This window comes from Tursiops truncatus, chromosome 10, assembly GCF_011762595.2.
Source record: "Tursiops truncatus isolate mTurTru1 chromosome 10, mTurTru1.mat.Y, whole genome shotgun sequence".
Taxonomy (NCBI): domain Eukaryota; kingdom Metazoa; phylum Chordata; class Mammalia; order Artiodactyla; family Delphinidae; genus Tursiops; species Tursiops truncatus.
This window is the reverse complement of record NC_047043.1, coordinates 53469981-53488024: the sequence shown is the minus strand read 5'-3', so window position 1 is coordinate 53488024 and position 18044 is coordinate 53469981. Positions and strand designations below refer to the sequence as shown.

General features: G+C 38.1%; 1 protein-coding gene across 1 annotated transcript in view; it reads right to left on the bottom strand.

The window, feature by feature from the left end:
* Nucleotides 1–16638, bottom strand: part of ARPP21 (cAMP regulated phosphoprotein 21) — a 125595-nt gene extending 108957 nt beyond the window's left edge. The window contains exons 1-8 of the mRNA XM_073810976.1: nucleotides 16281–16638; nucleotides 14425–14591; nucleotides 13393–13434; nucleotides 12336–12425; nucleotides 8300–8444; nucleotides 6762–6840; nucleotides 6034–6093; nucleotides 5168–5308 (exon numbers count right to left, since the gene is read on the bottom strand). Coding sequence (XP_073667077.1) covers nucleotides 5168–5308; nucleotides 6034–6093; nucleotides 6762–6840; nucleotides 8300–8444; nucleotides 12336–12425; nucleotides 13393–13434; nucleotides 14425–14553 — 686 coding nt within the window. The 5' untranslated portion in view covers nucleotides 14554–14591; nucleotides 16281–16638. The remainder of the gene's footprint in view (nucleotides 1–5167; nucleotides 5309–6033; nucleotides 6094–6761; nucleotides 6841–8299; nucleotides 8445–12335; nucleotides 12426–13392; nucleotides 13435–14424; nucleotides 14592–16280) is intronic.
* Between the last annotated feature and the right edge of the window lie 1406 nt (nucleotides 16639–18044).

The window sequence follows — 18044 nt, the reverse complement described above, 5'->3', positions numbered from 1 at the left end:
CTATTCTTGTTTCATGGTTGCAGGGGCCTGTATCCTCTTTCCGCAGTAGATCTGCCATTTCCTTTCCTTGCTTTGCACTCTTAAGAGTAGGGGATTGGAGGCAATGACAGTGGGTGGATGTGAAAGACAAAAGAAAAAAATATTCAAGAGATGACAACATTTTAACATGAAAATTATCTGGAGCTAGTTAAATGGTTACTCTGACATATGCAAAGACATTCAGATACACGTGGGATTTTCTCTGCCTATGACTGATCTTGGCCCTTTGGAAAATACTAGTCAAAGTAGATGGTTTCTCGTCTCCACATGATACACCTTGAGCATACATCTTTTCTCTAAGAAGGAGAAAATGCGAGGGGGGGGCGGGTAAAAATTATCTAATAAGAGAACAATGAGCTGCTTTGGGCTAAACACGTAGAAAAATAAGCAAAAGAGAAAAAGTGAAAATCAGAGAGAGAAACAAAGAGAAGAATAAAGCTTCTCATAAAGAAAATAGACCCATATATTTGTAACATTTAAATATTTTTTAAAAAGCACTGTTCATCTTTTAGCCTCAATCCTCAATACTTATCAAAAAAGTAACATGATAGAGAGTAAATACATTCTAAATATCATTTGCACTACCAAATTGCACAGACCCTAGTACCTCTGCCCCAGATTTCCAAGGGGCTCATTTGGTGTCACCACCTAATCTGACAGTTAACAAAGAATGTCAACAGAAAAAATTTAAAAGTGCTAGAGAGTGAAACATATTTCTAGCAATAAACGGGGGAAAGAGAGCCCAACAAAAGCTGAAAAAAACAAAACAAAACAAAAACACGTAGTGAGCCTCAGCTCAAAAACTCTGTTATTTCAACAAAAAGCAGTCAATTCTAATGAGAGGCATCCCCGACCATTCAGATCCAATTCGTGGAACAACAGATGTGCTGGATGGCTGTAGGCGACATACACTCAGCTGTTCTCACCCTGGCTAGCCCTGAGAATCAACAAGGATGCAGTGGTGCCAGGCTAAGGTGACTTTCCTTTGCTAAAGTCTCTAAAGTGCATCAGTTCACTCAGAAGAAGGCACCTTTTTGGAACGTATCCCAAATGAACATGATTCTTATTTTCTACTCTCTCAGGACTACTACATCCTTAACCCCATGCTCCTGTGGCTATGACATGAAAACATGCATTTGGACAATTGAATTGCTTGGAGCAGTCATTTTGTATTAACACAATGGATACGTTTATCTCCTGTACCGACATTATCCATAAGCGTAGCCTTTTCATTCTTGAAAACACAGATCGAAATGGAGTACAGGAAGTTTCCACTGGATGGCTATCACCCCCTACCAAATACGGCATCTTTTTCTCCCCAAATATCACATCTTGTAGCAGTGATAAATACAGAAAATCTGGCAAGAACTATCATTTTGTAGGAAGTCTCTGTTATTTATTGATACCACTGAGTTAATCTTCAAAGAGATCTTCTCCCTCAATCATTGTTTCTTATCAGACAACAAAAGATTTAAGAGTTGAAAATTCCAACCAATCCAGGAGATCTTGCCCAAGATGTTTTGGACGTTTTTGCTTTAAAGAGAGTTAGATTATTTAAGAAAATTGTTCTCAGCATTAGACACACTGGTTTAGATCCCAGCCACACTGAGCATTGCTTCTCTGTAAGTCCAAAATTGAACTTGAGTTTGTGCTTAATGTTCTTCTTCTGTAAAATGAACCTCTAATGACTTATGTTATATGTTTTTAATATTAAATGAAATAACATACATTAAATGAGAGGTAAAGTACCCAGTGCAATTGAACAAACATTAGGTAATGTTCGTATAAGAGATTATACCACTTAACTAACCGAGAAGTCTGAGATAAGTTTTTTCCATCATGAAAGGATGGATGTATTATATCTGAAGACATTAGAGAAAATACTAGAAGTGAGTGTGGTACACACACGTGTACGTATAATCCTCATAGTCTGCTGTCGTGACTTAAATATTTTGAACTTCAGGTGAAACTATTTTCTCTCCATGCAAAACTTAATATTTTCAAGTCACATTCTATAATTACTTGAACTGCTGACAATCTAGAAAAACAGGGATTCTGGAAATAAATCCCAGCCAGTATCTAGCTGATATGCATCCACGCCAGAGGAACACCTTATACGCCAGTTCAGTGTCATTGAAAAAGAAAAATTAAAAGTTAAATAAGAAAGTGTTTTCTCTCCCTCAGCCCTCTAGTTCATTTTTATATCTTCCATCCACGTTTTGCTGCATTTCTCCCAAGCTGCAGTACCATTTAAAATATGCATTTGTAACGTATTTGCTTCAGAATAGCATAAAACTGTACACACTGAAAAGGTATTCCTAAAACACAAAACCCACAAGGAACCATCTGAGGAATTTCCATCTCAGCCTCCCTCCTTTATAGAAATGGCAACATTTTCATCTAATAATATATCTAAATCAATACGGTCCCCACGACCATCACATGCCAATTGCGCTGATGGCACAACTCCTGAAATTTTCAGAGTCAAAGAAACGCCAAGACACCTAGAACTTGAAGAGATGTTCCCTTTCAAACTTCAACTCCATGAGAACATGGCAACAGACTTCAAACATCAAATGTATCATTTCCCACAGAACAATATTTATTTCTCCTTTCTGAAACTGCCCAAAGTGATTCAGGTCCTGGAAATGTGACTTGTTAAGGACATTTGTAAAAGGACATTTAATTCATCCTTTTCTCTTGTCCTAAAAGATATTAACCTCTCCCATCCCCATCTCAACCCCGGCAAGAGCCACTCAAATCGAGGACGGTCAGAAAGGCATCTGGAATAGGACAGTAGGCCTTGACAACTGTGGATGAAAGAGTATTAAGCTCAGCTCTTCAGAAAATACCTTGATTGTCCATGACATACGGTCATTTCTTTTTGTTTAGGACTCACAGAGTGAGGATCAAGAGCAGGAACCAGGCAAAATGTCTAGCAGCCTGGGCATTTTGTTGTAGCAGCAATACCTAAAGGTGTACCCTGCATAAACTCTCCTTCTGCTCTTCCTGGAGGCATGAACACATGGGGTCTATTGGAAACTGGCCATTAAAAAAAAAAAAGAAAAAGAAAATCTAGTGCTCTTTTGGAAGTGAAGAAGTCTGATATTATGATAACAGGATGCTCACTGGCAGAAAATAAAAGGTTTAAGGGACAAATTATGTCCTTTAGTGGTATACGGAAACTTGCAAGAATCATAAGGATTTCGAGAAGAGCTGACCAATAGAACTTTCTGAAGAAATGGGAATGTTCTATATATGCTGGAACAGGTGCACTTGAAATGTGGCTAGCCTGACTGAGGAACTGAATCTTAATGCTCAAATTTTATTTAAATTTAATTAACTTAATTTAAAATGTAAATAGTCATACATAAGTAGTGACTACTACATCGAACTGAGCAAGTTCAGAGTCATCACTCCGAGTTTACTGAGAGCCTTTATACACCAGTTTATTTTCTCAAAAACTGTTATACAAGGAAACAGGTCTCAAACATGTGTATTAATATTTATGACTATGCGATTGCAAAATCACAGTGAATTAAACATAAATGCACTATCTCTACTAGTTGAAACTGTACCAATCTACTTGACCTATGGGCTTTTTCCATGTCTGTTATGGCCTTACAGAGAAAGAGGTGAAATTAGAAGGAAAGAGTCACTTGCTTGCCTATTTTGCAATCAGTGTGTCCCTGCATTAGTATCAGAACGTCATAAGAAAAACCAGAATGGAGAGTGAAAAACAACAGCAACAACCAGGAGTATCTGATAGAGAGGGAAGATGTAAAGGATTAAAGGACAGTAATCTTTCATTCCTACTACTGTTCAGAATAGGAGGTCCATGTGCCAACAATCAGATAAAGTGGAAAGCTAATACATTTTAAGATGTATTTTGCCAGCACAGTAGAATGCAACCACAGGACCCAAGAATTCTGAAGCTCCAAGGGCCTTTAAACATTATCCATTTCAAACTCTCCTGCAGATAAATAAGCAATTTGAAGCCCAGAGAAGTGAAGTGTTCAGTGTTCCTGAGATAATAGCCAACCTCAGTCCCAGATCTCCTAGTCTGAGTTCTCTCCACTATGACTTTCATGCTCATTCTGCTGAACACAGACTGAGTCTTGAGCAGAGAAAGAGCCTCATCTCCATCCCAGCAAGTCCCAACCTCTGGTGAGTAGAAAATAATGTTTTAACCATGCTGCTGTGCTTGATACAAAAGTTCCCTTCACCAACACGGCATTCCTAAAAACCATGCAGTTTACACAGTTTACCAAACACTGTGAAAAAAGAAATTATAATACACAGATGTCTTAAGAGAATGCTTTATATAGGGACGGTTTTTGAGTTTAATGTGTATTTTTGCTATGAAGGTGGTTTGTGCTGTACTTAAAGGAGACATGAGTTCAAGAGAGACGGTTCCAAATTACCAAAGCAAATGACTACTCATCTTATGCTTTTTGGTGACTCAGTGGCACCATGAAAAGTCATTAAGATAGAAGCAAACAATTACTGAAAGGAGCAAAACCAAACAAGCAACCTCCTTTTAGATCTAGAACTTAGATATTAGTCAGCTCAAAAACTCTCATTTTACAGGTGAAAAAACTGAGATGGCAGATTTTAAATGACTTGTTTCAAGTCACACAGCTAGTAAGTAAAAGAATTGAGTCTTAGAGGCAGGACTTTTGTCTCCAGGTTTGGAATTTTTTGTTATTCTAAAAACCACACTAAGATCGATGTCTATAAAACAGAAAAACAAAGAAAAGGACAATTATCCTACGTATGTCATTATTGTTTTAAAATGTCTGTTATTTTTCATTGGAGGTATATTTGACATAACACGTTCCATGTTTTGTATGTAATCACAGGGATTACTGATGGAAGGAAGAAAATTGCGTTTCAGGAGTTATGTAAAAGATCAGGCAATAAATACACAGTACGGCCTAAATTTTATCGACTTTCCTGGTCCTCAGACAATCTTCTACAGATAAATGCCACTACTGCTGATAAGAGCAAGAGATAAATAACACTGCACATTTTAAATGCCATGTGCTTTGAATTTTATACTGTGCTCTTATAAATGAATCCACAAGAGAGAAAGCAAATGCTAAATAAATACAGTGGTGGGGCTTACATTCTTGTGTTGCTGGTTTTGTTGATGATGACAGATTTCCCTGTTTGATCCACGTTGTGATCCAACCCAAAGTAAGCTGCCACTCGATGGACAAGCATCCTCTGATAGGACGACATCTGAGGAAACTTTTTATAATGATTACTGGAAAGGAATACAAGAAACAGCAGCATCAGCAAATTCGTTTCTGGCCTGTAGTACCTTTTAGAGGCACACCAACAAAACCAGTTCTTTTTCATCCAAACCATTAAGCTTATTTCATTTCTGGCATCACGTGAGGTCCTCATTTCCAGACACATTTTCCACTGACAGATGTACTGATTAAGTTACAATAAGTGTTTTTGTTTTATAGTTGCACATTTCTCAGACCACAGAGAACTTAATGTCCACTGGAAAGTGTTCTGTTTTGGTCCAGGATACCTTATCAACAGAGCCAGGCACAGGACAAATGACATGACATAATACGGGACTGCAGATGCCTATCTGGAGATATGTCATTACATGGTTGACACTGAAAGCAGTACAATTATTTCCAGGCATAACTGACTACAGCCAGCTGGCGCCCATTAAAAAACTATAATAAAAATGAAAAGGGTCGCTTCTTGTTACTGCTACTCTATGCTAATCAGTGGCCCCCTGTTTATAGCCGTTTTGTCAGGAATTTAACAAGCGGGAGCACACACGGTCCAAGCAACAATTCCCATCAGCACATAGCTCCTAACTCCAATAGCATCTCTATTTAATGAGTCAGCAAACACGTTAAATAATGTTTTATCTATCCCTAAAAATCTTTCCAGAATGAATAATTAAACCCAAATACCAAACTAAGACATATCAGATTAATTAACCGGCATTGCAATTTAACATACTTGTTGTCACCAATGAAATCAATAATTTCCTGCTCCATTTTCAAGAGTATCATCCTGTCTCTGCAAAATAAATGTTAAAATGAAAAGGCTTTATGTACTTTCCATTCCCAAAGACTTAACAATTTCATTTATATGTATGGAAAAGATTGTTTAAATCTATGTGGCTACAAATCAGTATCTAACTCTTCTCTGGAATATGCTGTCCAAATACCTGTAATTCCATTCTGTTTAAGATTATTTCTCATCTCATTTGTTAAGTATTTTGTAATATTGAAACTCCTGTAGTTTTTAATATTAATTAAGGCATGCAAGGTATTAGGCCCATAAAACACATCAAGTAAATTTTATATTTTAAATTGATAGGAAACTGGAACAAAGCTAAGCCTAAGTAGTTGGTTCTATAGCTGTACTGATGCATATTTGGTTTATTTGACATTGATTCTCATCCTCTATTTTTTCCCCTGAATCAGTATCTCTTTGTGACCAGAAAAGCAGAACTTGTAAACTGTAATTTATTCATTGGCTAAGTACCCAGGAATTAAGACTATTTATACACAGTACACATGCAAACTATTTGCAGAAAAAAGAAAATACAAGAGACAGTTTAAGACATCAGAGAAGAAGCCTGCCTTTTACAACTCTCTTCTTAGAAGTGTTTGGATTAATGAGTTTGATTGTAATATTCTACTTGACTCTTCTAGAAATGAGAGGTTTACTTAATAATTTACCTGGAATTATTCTTTAATGTGTTAATCAGAAACTCGTGTAAGTCTATGCCTGTAGAATCCGTATATTCTTGGCTGCAATCTGAAACAAATAGCAGGATGGAGTTGTCAGAAAGGCCGATGGGGAGGTGGGGTGGAAAAGGTTTTCCCAACCTTTCCCGATCCCTTTTGCTCAGGTAAACTTTAGGTGAAGCTATTGGTGTGAAAGATACATGTTACAAAACTAGCAACCTGGTAATATTACATCAGGATGAAAATTAGATTCGGGGATTGAGAACACCCAGTAAATTCCCAGTGTGAAAAGACCCAACTGTCATAGGAGAGGAAGTGGGCACAGTCTGGGTGGGTGGGTGGAGTCAAATGTCATGTGTTCATTCTGTGCTGTCAATCAGCAAGGGCACGACCTCCCTGTGACAGTGAGGGGTACTCCCAACCCACAGAGAGAGCTCTCAAGAGTTTGAGATACCATGGAACTCTCTTTCTCTTAAAACAGAGAAGGCAAAAACTGAAAGTTCTGTTATAAGACTGTCTAAATAATAATCAATACAAAGTATAGGAGGGCACTAAATATTTCCAAGTCTTTCAAGTCTTTTGATGCTGGCTAAAGCTTAATTTCTAAAGCCATCTTAGGAAGCTGTACTTTTTTACTCTTGGATACACCTTGGTTTTAGATATTCAGCAGCAGAGATAATCATTATAGGCAGATATGTGGTTATAGAGCATAATATGAGAAGTAGTTGTCATTTCTCAGCTCATCAGATGCCCTATGCTCCTTCAGTTATTTTTTAAAAAAATAGTCTACTGCCAAGCTATTTATTCATGGTATTCTTCATTTCAACTTAGTTTTGTTTTTCCCTCTCTCTCTTTTTTTGGTTTTAGTTTTGTATAATTATACGTAAGGCAACAATTTGAAAAGCCCGGATTGTAGATTTGGGGGTTTTAGAAGGAATAACTTTTGGGGAAGAATTTTTATTGAAGTAGAAGTGTGTATATTTTAAATGAGACATTATGGAGCAGTATATGGGTTGCAGAGACCAAATTCATCTGTGCCAGATAAAATGTTAATATGTGTTCCATTGACATTGGTATATACATCTGTGCTTTGGGGATAACAACACTTACCACTTATCGACTGAGAATTGCTAATCCACTATCTGTTTCTTAAGATAAACATGAAAGTTAAGATATAAAACTGGGTACTATTACTGTTCATCAATTCGAGTTAACTGGACTAATAAACCTTGAATTAAGAACATATTTATAGTCACTCCCTTGTATAAACTTCTCATTGAAAATAGGATATCCAAACGAATATCCAAAGAAATATGTGATCCTAAAAGTAACCTTTCTAGATACACAAAAATGACACCATGAACAGAAAAAAAAAATCAAGGTCACATCACCTTTTACACACACACATACGTACACATATAAAATTATATGCAGAATTTGGTGGGAGGTGACATGTGTGTAAAATCTATAATGTATTCTGTGACTATTTATGCGTCCAAATTAAGTTAAGGAAACATTTTCACATTCACCTTTTGATAACATTCTGATCTTGGGTTTTTCACAGGTTTTATCTTTGTTTTTATCCTTTTCTTTTTCTCTTTCAGAGTCATCTTTCCTAGATTTATCATCCTCTTGCAGGCTGGGAAAACTGGAAAGCTGTAAATGAATTGATTCCTGTTGGGGAAAAAATATAATAATTTAGGGCCAGATTTAAGAATCTCTGTCTGGTTTCCATTTTGCATAGAGATTATTAAGAACAGGAAAATGAAAGCCAGGTGCAGATTTTTTTTTTCTTAAATGGTAAAAAATTAAACCTGTCAGAAAAATAATTGCCCTTTAAGGTGAATTAAACTTCAGAAGTCAATGGAAGGTCATGAGAAGTATATAGTACTAAAACTTTGCCTCATGAATATTAACCATAAGCAAGTTAAATTTCCGTAGATAACAACACTGATTTTCTCTACAGGTTTATTTTTAAACACCTAGGAAAAATTTTCTTTATCAATAAGCTTGCATCACAGCTCCTGTCATGTCTCAAAAAAAGAAAAAAAGAGGCTTCTGCAGTTCTTTTCTATAATTCCTTGTAAGGAAAAATTGGCACAAACACAGACAGACAGATACTATGAATCATAATTACAGAAAAAACAGACATAAATAAAGGCCATGACAGCCAATTTACAATTAAAAATCTGTTTTAGAACCATATCAATAATGATTTCTATCACTATGAAAACTCAAGATATAGAATTGCAGGAATCCTAGGTATGGGCTATTATCATACATTGTTTACAAAGGCTATTAATAAATCATCATAATATATGGTTACAATAAGCACTGCCTTTTAGAAAAGGTAGAAAATAGGACTATATTTTCCATCAGTTATATATAAATATTTAATATTATTTTAATTCTAGCATCAGTTAATCCTTTCCAAGATGTAAGATTCTCTTGAACTGATGCTTGGTTGACCATTTACAGTATTGGGACTGGATCCACTTTTATATTTATTGATTTTTCACTGAAAACAGATCATTTTGTATTAACTCACATATCAGCCATTTGGTTGATAGTATGTTCACTGTTTTGAAGAAGAATGAGCCAAATTATGTTTTTCAGTTTTATGAAAAAACTACACTATGATTAAAACTATGACAAATGAGCCAACATTAAGCCCACTGGCTCTTATGTAAGACACGATTTGATGGGAAAGCTTTCTTCTACTAGCGACATTAACATTTATGATGCAGGAAAAAAATATTCCCAATGACTAATAGTGTTTCTCACTGATAACTAAACTAATGCTCCTCTACATGTGACTAAACTATGCCTCTACATCCTCAAATTATGGTCAATCTGGGATTCTTAATGGTTCTTGGTAAGTCTGGCTAATCTAACAAGCAGAAAACAAAAATCCTCCAAAGCCAGATTTCTTTTTTGGGAGAGGCTCCATTGTGTATTCCAGGCTGGAATAAAAAGTCACCATGTTTGGAAAGATGCATGATACAGAGGATGAAATAAAACACCTTCTCATGGTAAATATTTATCTTTGCCGGGTTTCATGATATCCACATGTTTATCCTCGGGATGGACATATACAAATTATGTAAAATGGAGTGTAATTTGATTGTAAGGTCTTTTATCACCGGACTTGGGACAGAAATGTCTCAGTCTGCAGAGATTCAGGCAGACTTCGGGGTTACGGTTTGCTTCCACTTGTTAAGGAAACAGCTGGAACATTTCTGGCTCTGAGTGGGGAAGAATCGATTCGACAGTGGATCAGGGGAGGAAAGTGATGGTACCAGGCCATGGCAGTGGTCTCATTGCTTCTTCAAAACCGATTGAACCATCCAGCCTCGGTAAGTTTGAATCTAAAATCAAAGAGGCTTGGAAATATAAATGTAAGAGCACAGGCTGAAGGACATCATTTACCAAAAATATGTACAAACTCATGCCGTGTGTTGACAAATACCACACTCAGAAACATACCTGTCTTTTCTACACATTCTGGTGTTGAAAGAACACACAAAAGTGCTATAGAGTTGGTAAAAAACAATCTGTTCTTTTTTAATATTTTTATTGATATGCTCAATAATAAAATACAAGTATTAATAAATACATCGGTACAGGATAAGTTTATATCCAACAACAGGAAAAGAATGATTCAAGTTGCAGTAATACACTGATAGGTAAATAGTATAACATTAGAAAAGCAAAACTCCTTTAACTTAAGGACAGGCTGAACCATCAGCTATGGGTCTGAGATCAAGTAATACAGGTAGCAAGAGTTTTTCCCACGCAGGAAAATGAAGGCAGTTTTCCAAATACTGTGAATATACAAACATTGGGGAAGCAATACAATCCGTATACTGTATACTTCGGCCAGTGTTCTCAGGGATTCAGTTCCCACATTTTGTTTAAGTGCCGGTAGTACCTAATGAAGGCATTGCATTCAAGCTCAAAGGTCTGCTTCTTTATTTTCTAAAAAAAGTAGCACGGCCACTCGCTTATTTGTGTGTCCACCACACCTCAGCCAGTCCAAAGAGAGGCTTGCAAGCTCTAATTTCTACAAAGCTAGTCTTAGTTACTCAGCTTGGAACCAGCAGGAACAAAGCACCGTTTGCCTCTTATTTCTCTGCACCAATTGTATGGAGAACCTAGACTTAGGTCCAGGATGGGCATAACGATACAGATGATCTCTTAAAAAATTTCCTCCTGGTACTTGTCAAATAGGATAAAAAGCAGATGAAATCTATAAAGGCTGTCCTCCTCTGCCTGGCATTAGAAGTGGGGGACCACTGGGGCATTACTTCTCCCAGGGTCTGTCATTCTGCAGTGTTAACATATATTGTGTGCATTACATCACAAGCCATCAATCAATGTTGAATAATATAAGCTGTGATATTCACATTATTCCCCCTTTTCAATCTCCCTTAAAAGAAGAAGCACAAATAAAATGCTGAACAAAAGCCACATATTTCTCAGAGCCCAAGTAAAATAAAGCCTGTGTATGAAACATAGGGATGGCTACTGAAAGCTAGCCTGCCCATGGCTTACGACATGGGTGGCTTATTAAGGAAATGAGGCTAGGGAAAAAAAATACTCTTAGGACAAAATCTATAAGGAATTTATTTTTGGTCCTTTTAAAGAAAGTGCTCTCAATGCTCTCTGTACCCATGAGGAGAATTTAGACTATTTTAATTAAAGTAAAAAGAGCGAAGCAAAACAAGGCCCAACAAAAATAATGCTATCTTAATCAATTTTTCCTCCTCTGGGCTCAGATAAATCATTTTACTTGTCTTCACTGCTCTCAGCCTCTGATAAAATAAGGAAAATTTTTTAGCAGCAAGACCATTTTTATAAAAATGAATATGATGCCTGAAAGGCAAACAAAAATAAATACGATGTGAAGTTTCCCATTTTGTCACAGAAGGGTTTTGTTGGAATTTGAATTTTTAGAGCTTAATAGTCTTGCTATAAGGAGCAAAAATAGGTATTAAGGATATGCAGCAATGTATTAATAATATTAACTCAAATTCACCATCATCTCAGATTTATTTCTGGACAATTTTTCCAGTAGTGAGAAATCTCTACCAAAGGCCATAAAAGTATGTCTCCAAAACTCAATGCACCTTATTCACTATTTCTGAAGTTTCATAAAAGCCAAGATTTGTGTTTTTATAGGCAAGTGCATTTTGGGGAGGTAAGAATCTCCAATAAGGAAGGAGATGGGATACTTGGGACTATATTTGGTTCAGTTTTATCAAGAGAGAGCCTTTGAGGAATATCAGCACGACTGTGCTTACATTTTAAGTTTTAATCTAAATTCTTTTGAATTCCTTTCCATTGGCAGTTTTCAGAGGGTCTGGAAAAAAACAAATGTAATACTTTGTGACAAACTGTTCAACTAATATTGAATGTCTCAGAAACAGAGGATGAAGCCAGAAGACTTTTTCCTTCTTGAACTGTTTTTTGCTCCCCCAAAGCACTATTTAATGCCAAATGAATACTCATGCACACAAAGGTAGATCCCGTTCATGCAATGACCCATAATGACAGGGGGTATACCTGGTCCTGAAGACTTTCCCCTCCTGGTCTGGCCGAGGATTCTTCACAGACAGCAAGGCTGCGAGTCAGTTTACCTTTCCCTGCTCCTGACTGGGGAGGGAAAAGAAACGAGAAGGAAAGGAAAATAAAGAAAAAAAACCCAGGATATATCCTCAGGCTGTCGAATCATCTCCACCTTCTCTGGACATTCCCAAATCAGAGTTTTAAAAGCAAGCTTCAGATCCACTGCTCGGTGCTGTCTACAATGGCTCCAAGCATCACCCCCCCGTGCTGATGGGGATGCAGTGTCTACACTGGCTTAAAGCATCGGACCCCTGTGTTGATCGAGATGCAGGTGGAGGAGAATGTGGAAGGATGAATTTAAGGAACATGCCTAGCAAACTGTGCCCATCACACTGGAAACGTACAAAGAATGAATTGCTGCCTTTTCATGAAAGTACAAGGAGAAAAAGATAACACAAATTAATTTCTACTAAAACTGGGTTTGGAAGTGACTTGACTGAGAAGATGTTTTAAAAGTTGAAGATTGTGTCCTAAACACCAGAACCTGTTTACTTCAAGGCAGAAACTAATTAGACAGACTAAAACATTTCCCCCAAACTTGATTTAAAATGAAAAGAAAACAAGCAGCTATTTGTTTGTAAAGCACTGTCAAGTCTGCCAGGATCAAATATATACACTGCAGCTATGTGAACCCTAAATGCTCTAATTAAAAAGCCTATAGAGGGACTTCCCTGGCAGTCCAGTGGTTAAGACTTCACCTTCCAATGTAGGGGGTGCAGGTTCGTTCCCTGGTCAGGGAGCTAAGATCCCACATACCTTGTGGCCCAAAAACCAAAACATAAAACAGAATTCAATAGACTTTAAAAATGGTCCATATGTAAAAAAAAAAGCACATAGAGCAGATAGGCATCAACACGACCCCATTAAATGCAGGCAGCACCGGTGCAGCCAAGATCCACATACAGCCACGTGAATCCTTGGCAAATTCTCTAACCCTGATGTTAATCCACATGCAACCATGATATCAGGTCAATGTAGAATTCCAGAACCCTACCTTGGATTTTCTTCTCTCTTGGTTCTGAGCCGCCAGTTGCCTCTGTATGTTAGAAACAAAATCAAACAAACAAACAAACAAACAGTCCACCAACAACCAGGAGAGGGGAGGGGAGAGAAGGAGAGAAAAAGATGTCACCAGAGTTGAAAAATCAATAACAACAGCAACAAGGTATTATAACCACCAGGGAGGACTCCCCCAGCTCTTGCTTCCCCAAACTTTTGACCATTTAGCTTTTCTCATTCCCTCCTTACAGCAGCTCCTGGGGAGGGGAAAAGCCGGCCTTGAAGGCTTTTTTGGCCATTATGCTGTTATCAGCCTCTGCTCCCTTTTTATATAAAAAGAGTTAACACTTTTGTAGTTTCGTTTAAAGAAAATCGATACAGGTTATTTGCAAGTACAGTTTGTTTTCCTTCTACCAAATCTCCTTCTCTCATAAATCATGAGTATTTAATCATATCACTTTTTCAGTACCGTCAATCACTCCCAAACTTCCCCCTACCCCTTCTAGAGCATTCTTTCTCCCTCTCTCTCTCTGGCTGGGAATTCTAGGCTTTTCTGCTAATAAGAATCGAAGCTTAGCCTGCCCAGGAAGGTCAACAGAGCTCAATGTCTTTGATTTTTCTTAGTCTGTCATGAGCTGTATTCCATGGACTACAAACCCATTTTTATAACTCAGCTAGTGTAAAGCTGCCTCAGAAGTCCTCCACAAGCTACTTGAGGTGATCTGGAAATTAATATGGAGAAGCTGTGGGCAAATTCAGTCATTAAATATGTTCTTTGGATTTTTTTTTTTTTTTTTCATTTCAAAGGGCATTTTGACCAGAATGCACTGTTTGGTCAGAAAAAAAAAAAAAAAAGAAAACAAGACTAATAATTGGAAAAGGAGAAGATTCGATTTATGGATTTCCTATTTATTTTACTAGTCAAACTCTTTACAAGCAAAGAAAACCCCAAACCTTCAGAGTATCTTCAAAATGAAAGAAAGGGATGCACACAGTGGTATGAGAAATGGGATTTCTCCAGGCTCACCTGTAATTCCAGTTTCTCCTCCTCGTCCAGACTTTCGGATTTAACCACGCCATTCTCTGGAGTGGCCGTCTCCTGCTCAGGCCCGCCTTCCTCCACTATGGTCTGACTCAGGTCTCCTGGCTCAGACATTCTCCCAGATGCAAATTAAAATAACAAGATTTGACACCCTACAAGGTTAAGACATCAGAAAGTAATGTCAGCACAGGGTGAAGTCTTGACCATTATCCTTGAGATATTTGATTTTTCCCTTTGTACTCAAATTCGAATAAGCAACTCCAGCCTCCCTGACAATTTTATACAAAAGGAGAATAAAACAAGATCAAATCAAGTACCCAAGACAAACACAAGAGGCAGATTCAGTTGCCCTGTCCACACCCCTCCAAACACATACACATGCTCTTGTGAATACACCTTGCCGTCAAGGTGGGTCAATACATCTTAAAATGAGACACGAAAGTCCCACACGTCTCCCGGTCCCTATGCTCCTCTACAAAGTAGAAGCAAAAGAAGAAGAGAGTATCTCCCCAACTCTTCCTCCACTTCTGAGTCGGGAGGTGGTACTAGGTTCTGCAGCATCTCTAAGATGACTCATAAGTCATTTGCAAATTTCAACCACAGACATACCTTCCTGGGTACAAGGGATTCAGTACACTCTACAAGGGGCAGAAGTCAATGTAAGAGGTAATCATTCAGTATACACATAGGATCTAAATTTGGCAGTAAACCTTTCAGGGACAACAGTTTCAGGCTTCACAGTAACAGTGACGTTATTAAAAGCAGAAGCCCTCACAAGCCCTGTCGGTGGCTGATGCTGGAGATTCTGCAGAAGGAAGCTATCACAACTGAACTCCGATGCTCCAGGCTCACAAGAGACGACTACACAGACACTGGAAATGGCTTTTCAAAGAGTCAGCCTGTTATTAGTACTTTTTTCTCCCTTCTTCCATAAAGCCCTGACACTTCCCCTTCTGATGTGCTGTCAAAGGGGGCTCCTGAGTAACTTAGCATTTACTTCCTCCTCAATTTTTTTTTTAAAGAAAAACAAGAAAGGAGAGAAAAGAAGGAAGGAGGAAAAGAAAGAAGAAAAGAGAGGAAGGAAGGAGAGAGAAAAATAGAGAAAGACCTTGTAGCCTAGAAAGTCAGTTTTTTCACAAAAATTCCCAAGTAATGACTGCCCTGTTCCTAGTCATTACAATGGTAACTATTACTGGACAAATCAGTGTCTTGACATGTTTCTCTGGGAGTGTTTATCATTTACTAGTTCAGTAACTTTATTTCCAACTGGACATAGGAAGCACGAGAAAAATCTAAATCGCAGTAATTTCTGTTGCAAATTTGCTAAGACCTACCATGACAGGACAAGCTCACTTGGCAAAGGATTGTGGGAATGGAAAAGGAAGTTTTCCTCAAGGATGGTACTTGGGAGTCTGTGAGGGCCTGGTGAGCAAGGCTCTTAGGTTTGGGGAGGTTTGAGGATATCCATTCAGTGTATCTGACAGATCTCTTGTATTTCAGTGACACCGGGGATGTGTGTAGTTAACCAAACAAAAAGTTCTGTTTCCCAGTAGCAAATAGTTTGTTTCTCAATGTACTGAGTGGGGGGAGGAGATGGGACTTCTGTTGCCCTAACTTTTTTTCCAGAGGGTTTCAATAAAAAACAGATCGTGGCCAGCTTTAAAAAAAAAAAAAAGAACAAATTGAGCTCTAATTTTACAAACACTAAGGCAGTTGAATCCCTGATACAGATCCTGTCTGTTTTGGTTGCCTTTCATGAACTGTTTTATGCAAACAGGCATACTTATAGAATGAGAAAAATATACAGATGAGATGACAGCCATCTGATGACAGCCCTTTACCTTTTGCGCAGAATTTCTGCTGTCGGTCTTGGCGACTTACGAGCGGCTTCTGTCCTTCTACGCTGGGAAAATCCACACGAGGGATCAGAGACAGCGGGAGTCCCATGTCCCCATCAACAGTTCAAAACGCCCATCTCCGTGCGATTCCCTTACACAGCCTGACACATCATCCACCTGAAAAAAGACGAAAAGTCAATAGTCATAATAATTGCAACAACCATGGTAAGGGTGAGGGACGAAATAAACAAGACTGGGTTTCTAACACTAATGACCGGCCTCCAGCAAATCAAGTTCACAGCTTGATCCACTCCACCTGTCCCGAGCTGCCTGCTTCTTCTCTAATGAAGGCTACAGCCGGCTGTTCAAGTCAGAGCGGCACCCACGCAACGAGCTAAAATTAACAATTGCATTATGCACCGAAGATTACTCACTTCAATTTTAACCTTTTTTAGTGAAATCTCGCACTTTATATTAAAAAAAAAAAAAAAACAAGCTTGTGTGTTTGCCTCAATGACAATCCAGATCACCTATGAGCAAAAGTCTTGCCTCCGTTTTTAACCAAAGCTTTTGTCTTAATTATAGATCAATATAATCTACCTGAGTGCTGTTCCTGTGACTCTTTTCTTCTGAAGGTTATCCTAAGAAGGCTGAAAGATTTTTGACTTAATGAGGCATTAGCTATAAAAGTGAAAAAAACAAAGAAAGGAAAAAGAAAACTTTCACAGTGGTATTGTTGAGAGAGCTCTTTCCTCTCCACTGACAGTTTGAGAAGAAAATTTCCGAATATTCTCTTTGCTGTGTGAGCATCATTTACCCGCCACCTACTGGCCCCTCCCAATCAGGACTGCCACCGTCAGCTGGGCATTCTGTTTGACAGCAAAGCAACACTGTCAGAGGGATTCAACAGATTTGCAAACTTTGAGCCTGTTGAAAACAATCCCTGCTATAACGTGCACTTTCTTTTTCTCACAACTCCTACAGGAGCAGCGGCAAATACAGCTCGAATGCAAAGAGAGAGACAGATTCCTAATAACGTTTGCCAAAACCGAGCTGTATCTCTCTCCCTTTGCTGCAACTCTACCCTGGCGCACATCTGCTAAATCCAACAGCCTGCGCACGTGTTCCACCGTATACCCGACTTTGAAAACACTAAATGCATCTCAGTTATTTACTCTGAAGTTTAGAAACTCTCTCTGCCTCCCCCTCGCTGCCCCCTCCCAAGTTGACATGAGCACAGCTGGCTCCTCGTCGGATTTTACTGCAGCTTTATCAACAGCCTATTGGGTTACGACACCATTTGTTGTGTAAGAGGAAAACAACTGTTGAAAATTCAATCGCTTATACAGTCAATCATTTCTAGCGTTATTTATGTCTTATTAAAATGGATACTTTGGCTGTAAAAAGTGTTTCTTTTGTCGTTAAAAATTACATAACTATGGCGAAGGAAACATGAATTTAGGGATCAAATGCGTTGCTCATCAACAGTAATTTTAATTTCTCAATTTTTATCAGTTTCACATAATGAAAACTTGATACTAAATAGAAGTCAACATGCCTTAAAATTAGGATCTATTTAAGTAACCAGCTCAATATCTAACATGTCTTAGAATAGGCACCTGTGATGGACGGATTTACCAAACGCTTTTTGGATTCTGTTTTCCTTTTCCCAAAGAAAATGAAGTTATCAACGATCACCGCAGCCTTCCTGTCTCCTTTTTCTGATGCTCCTATTTGTACAGTGGTGGTTAATCCAGCCCGGTGAAA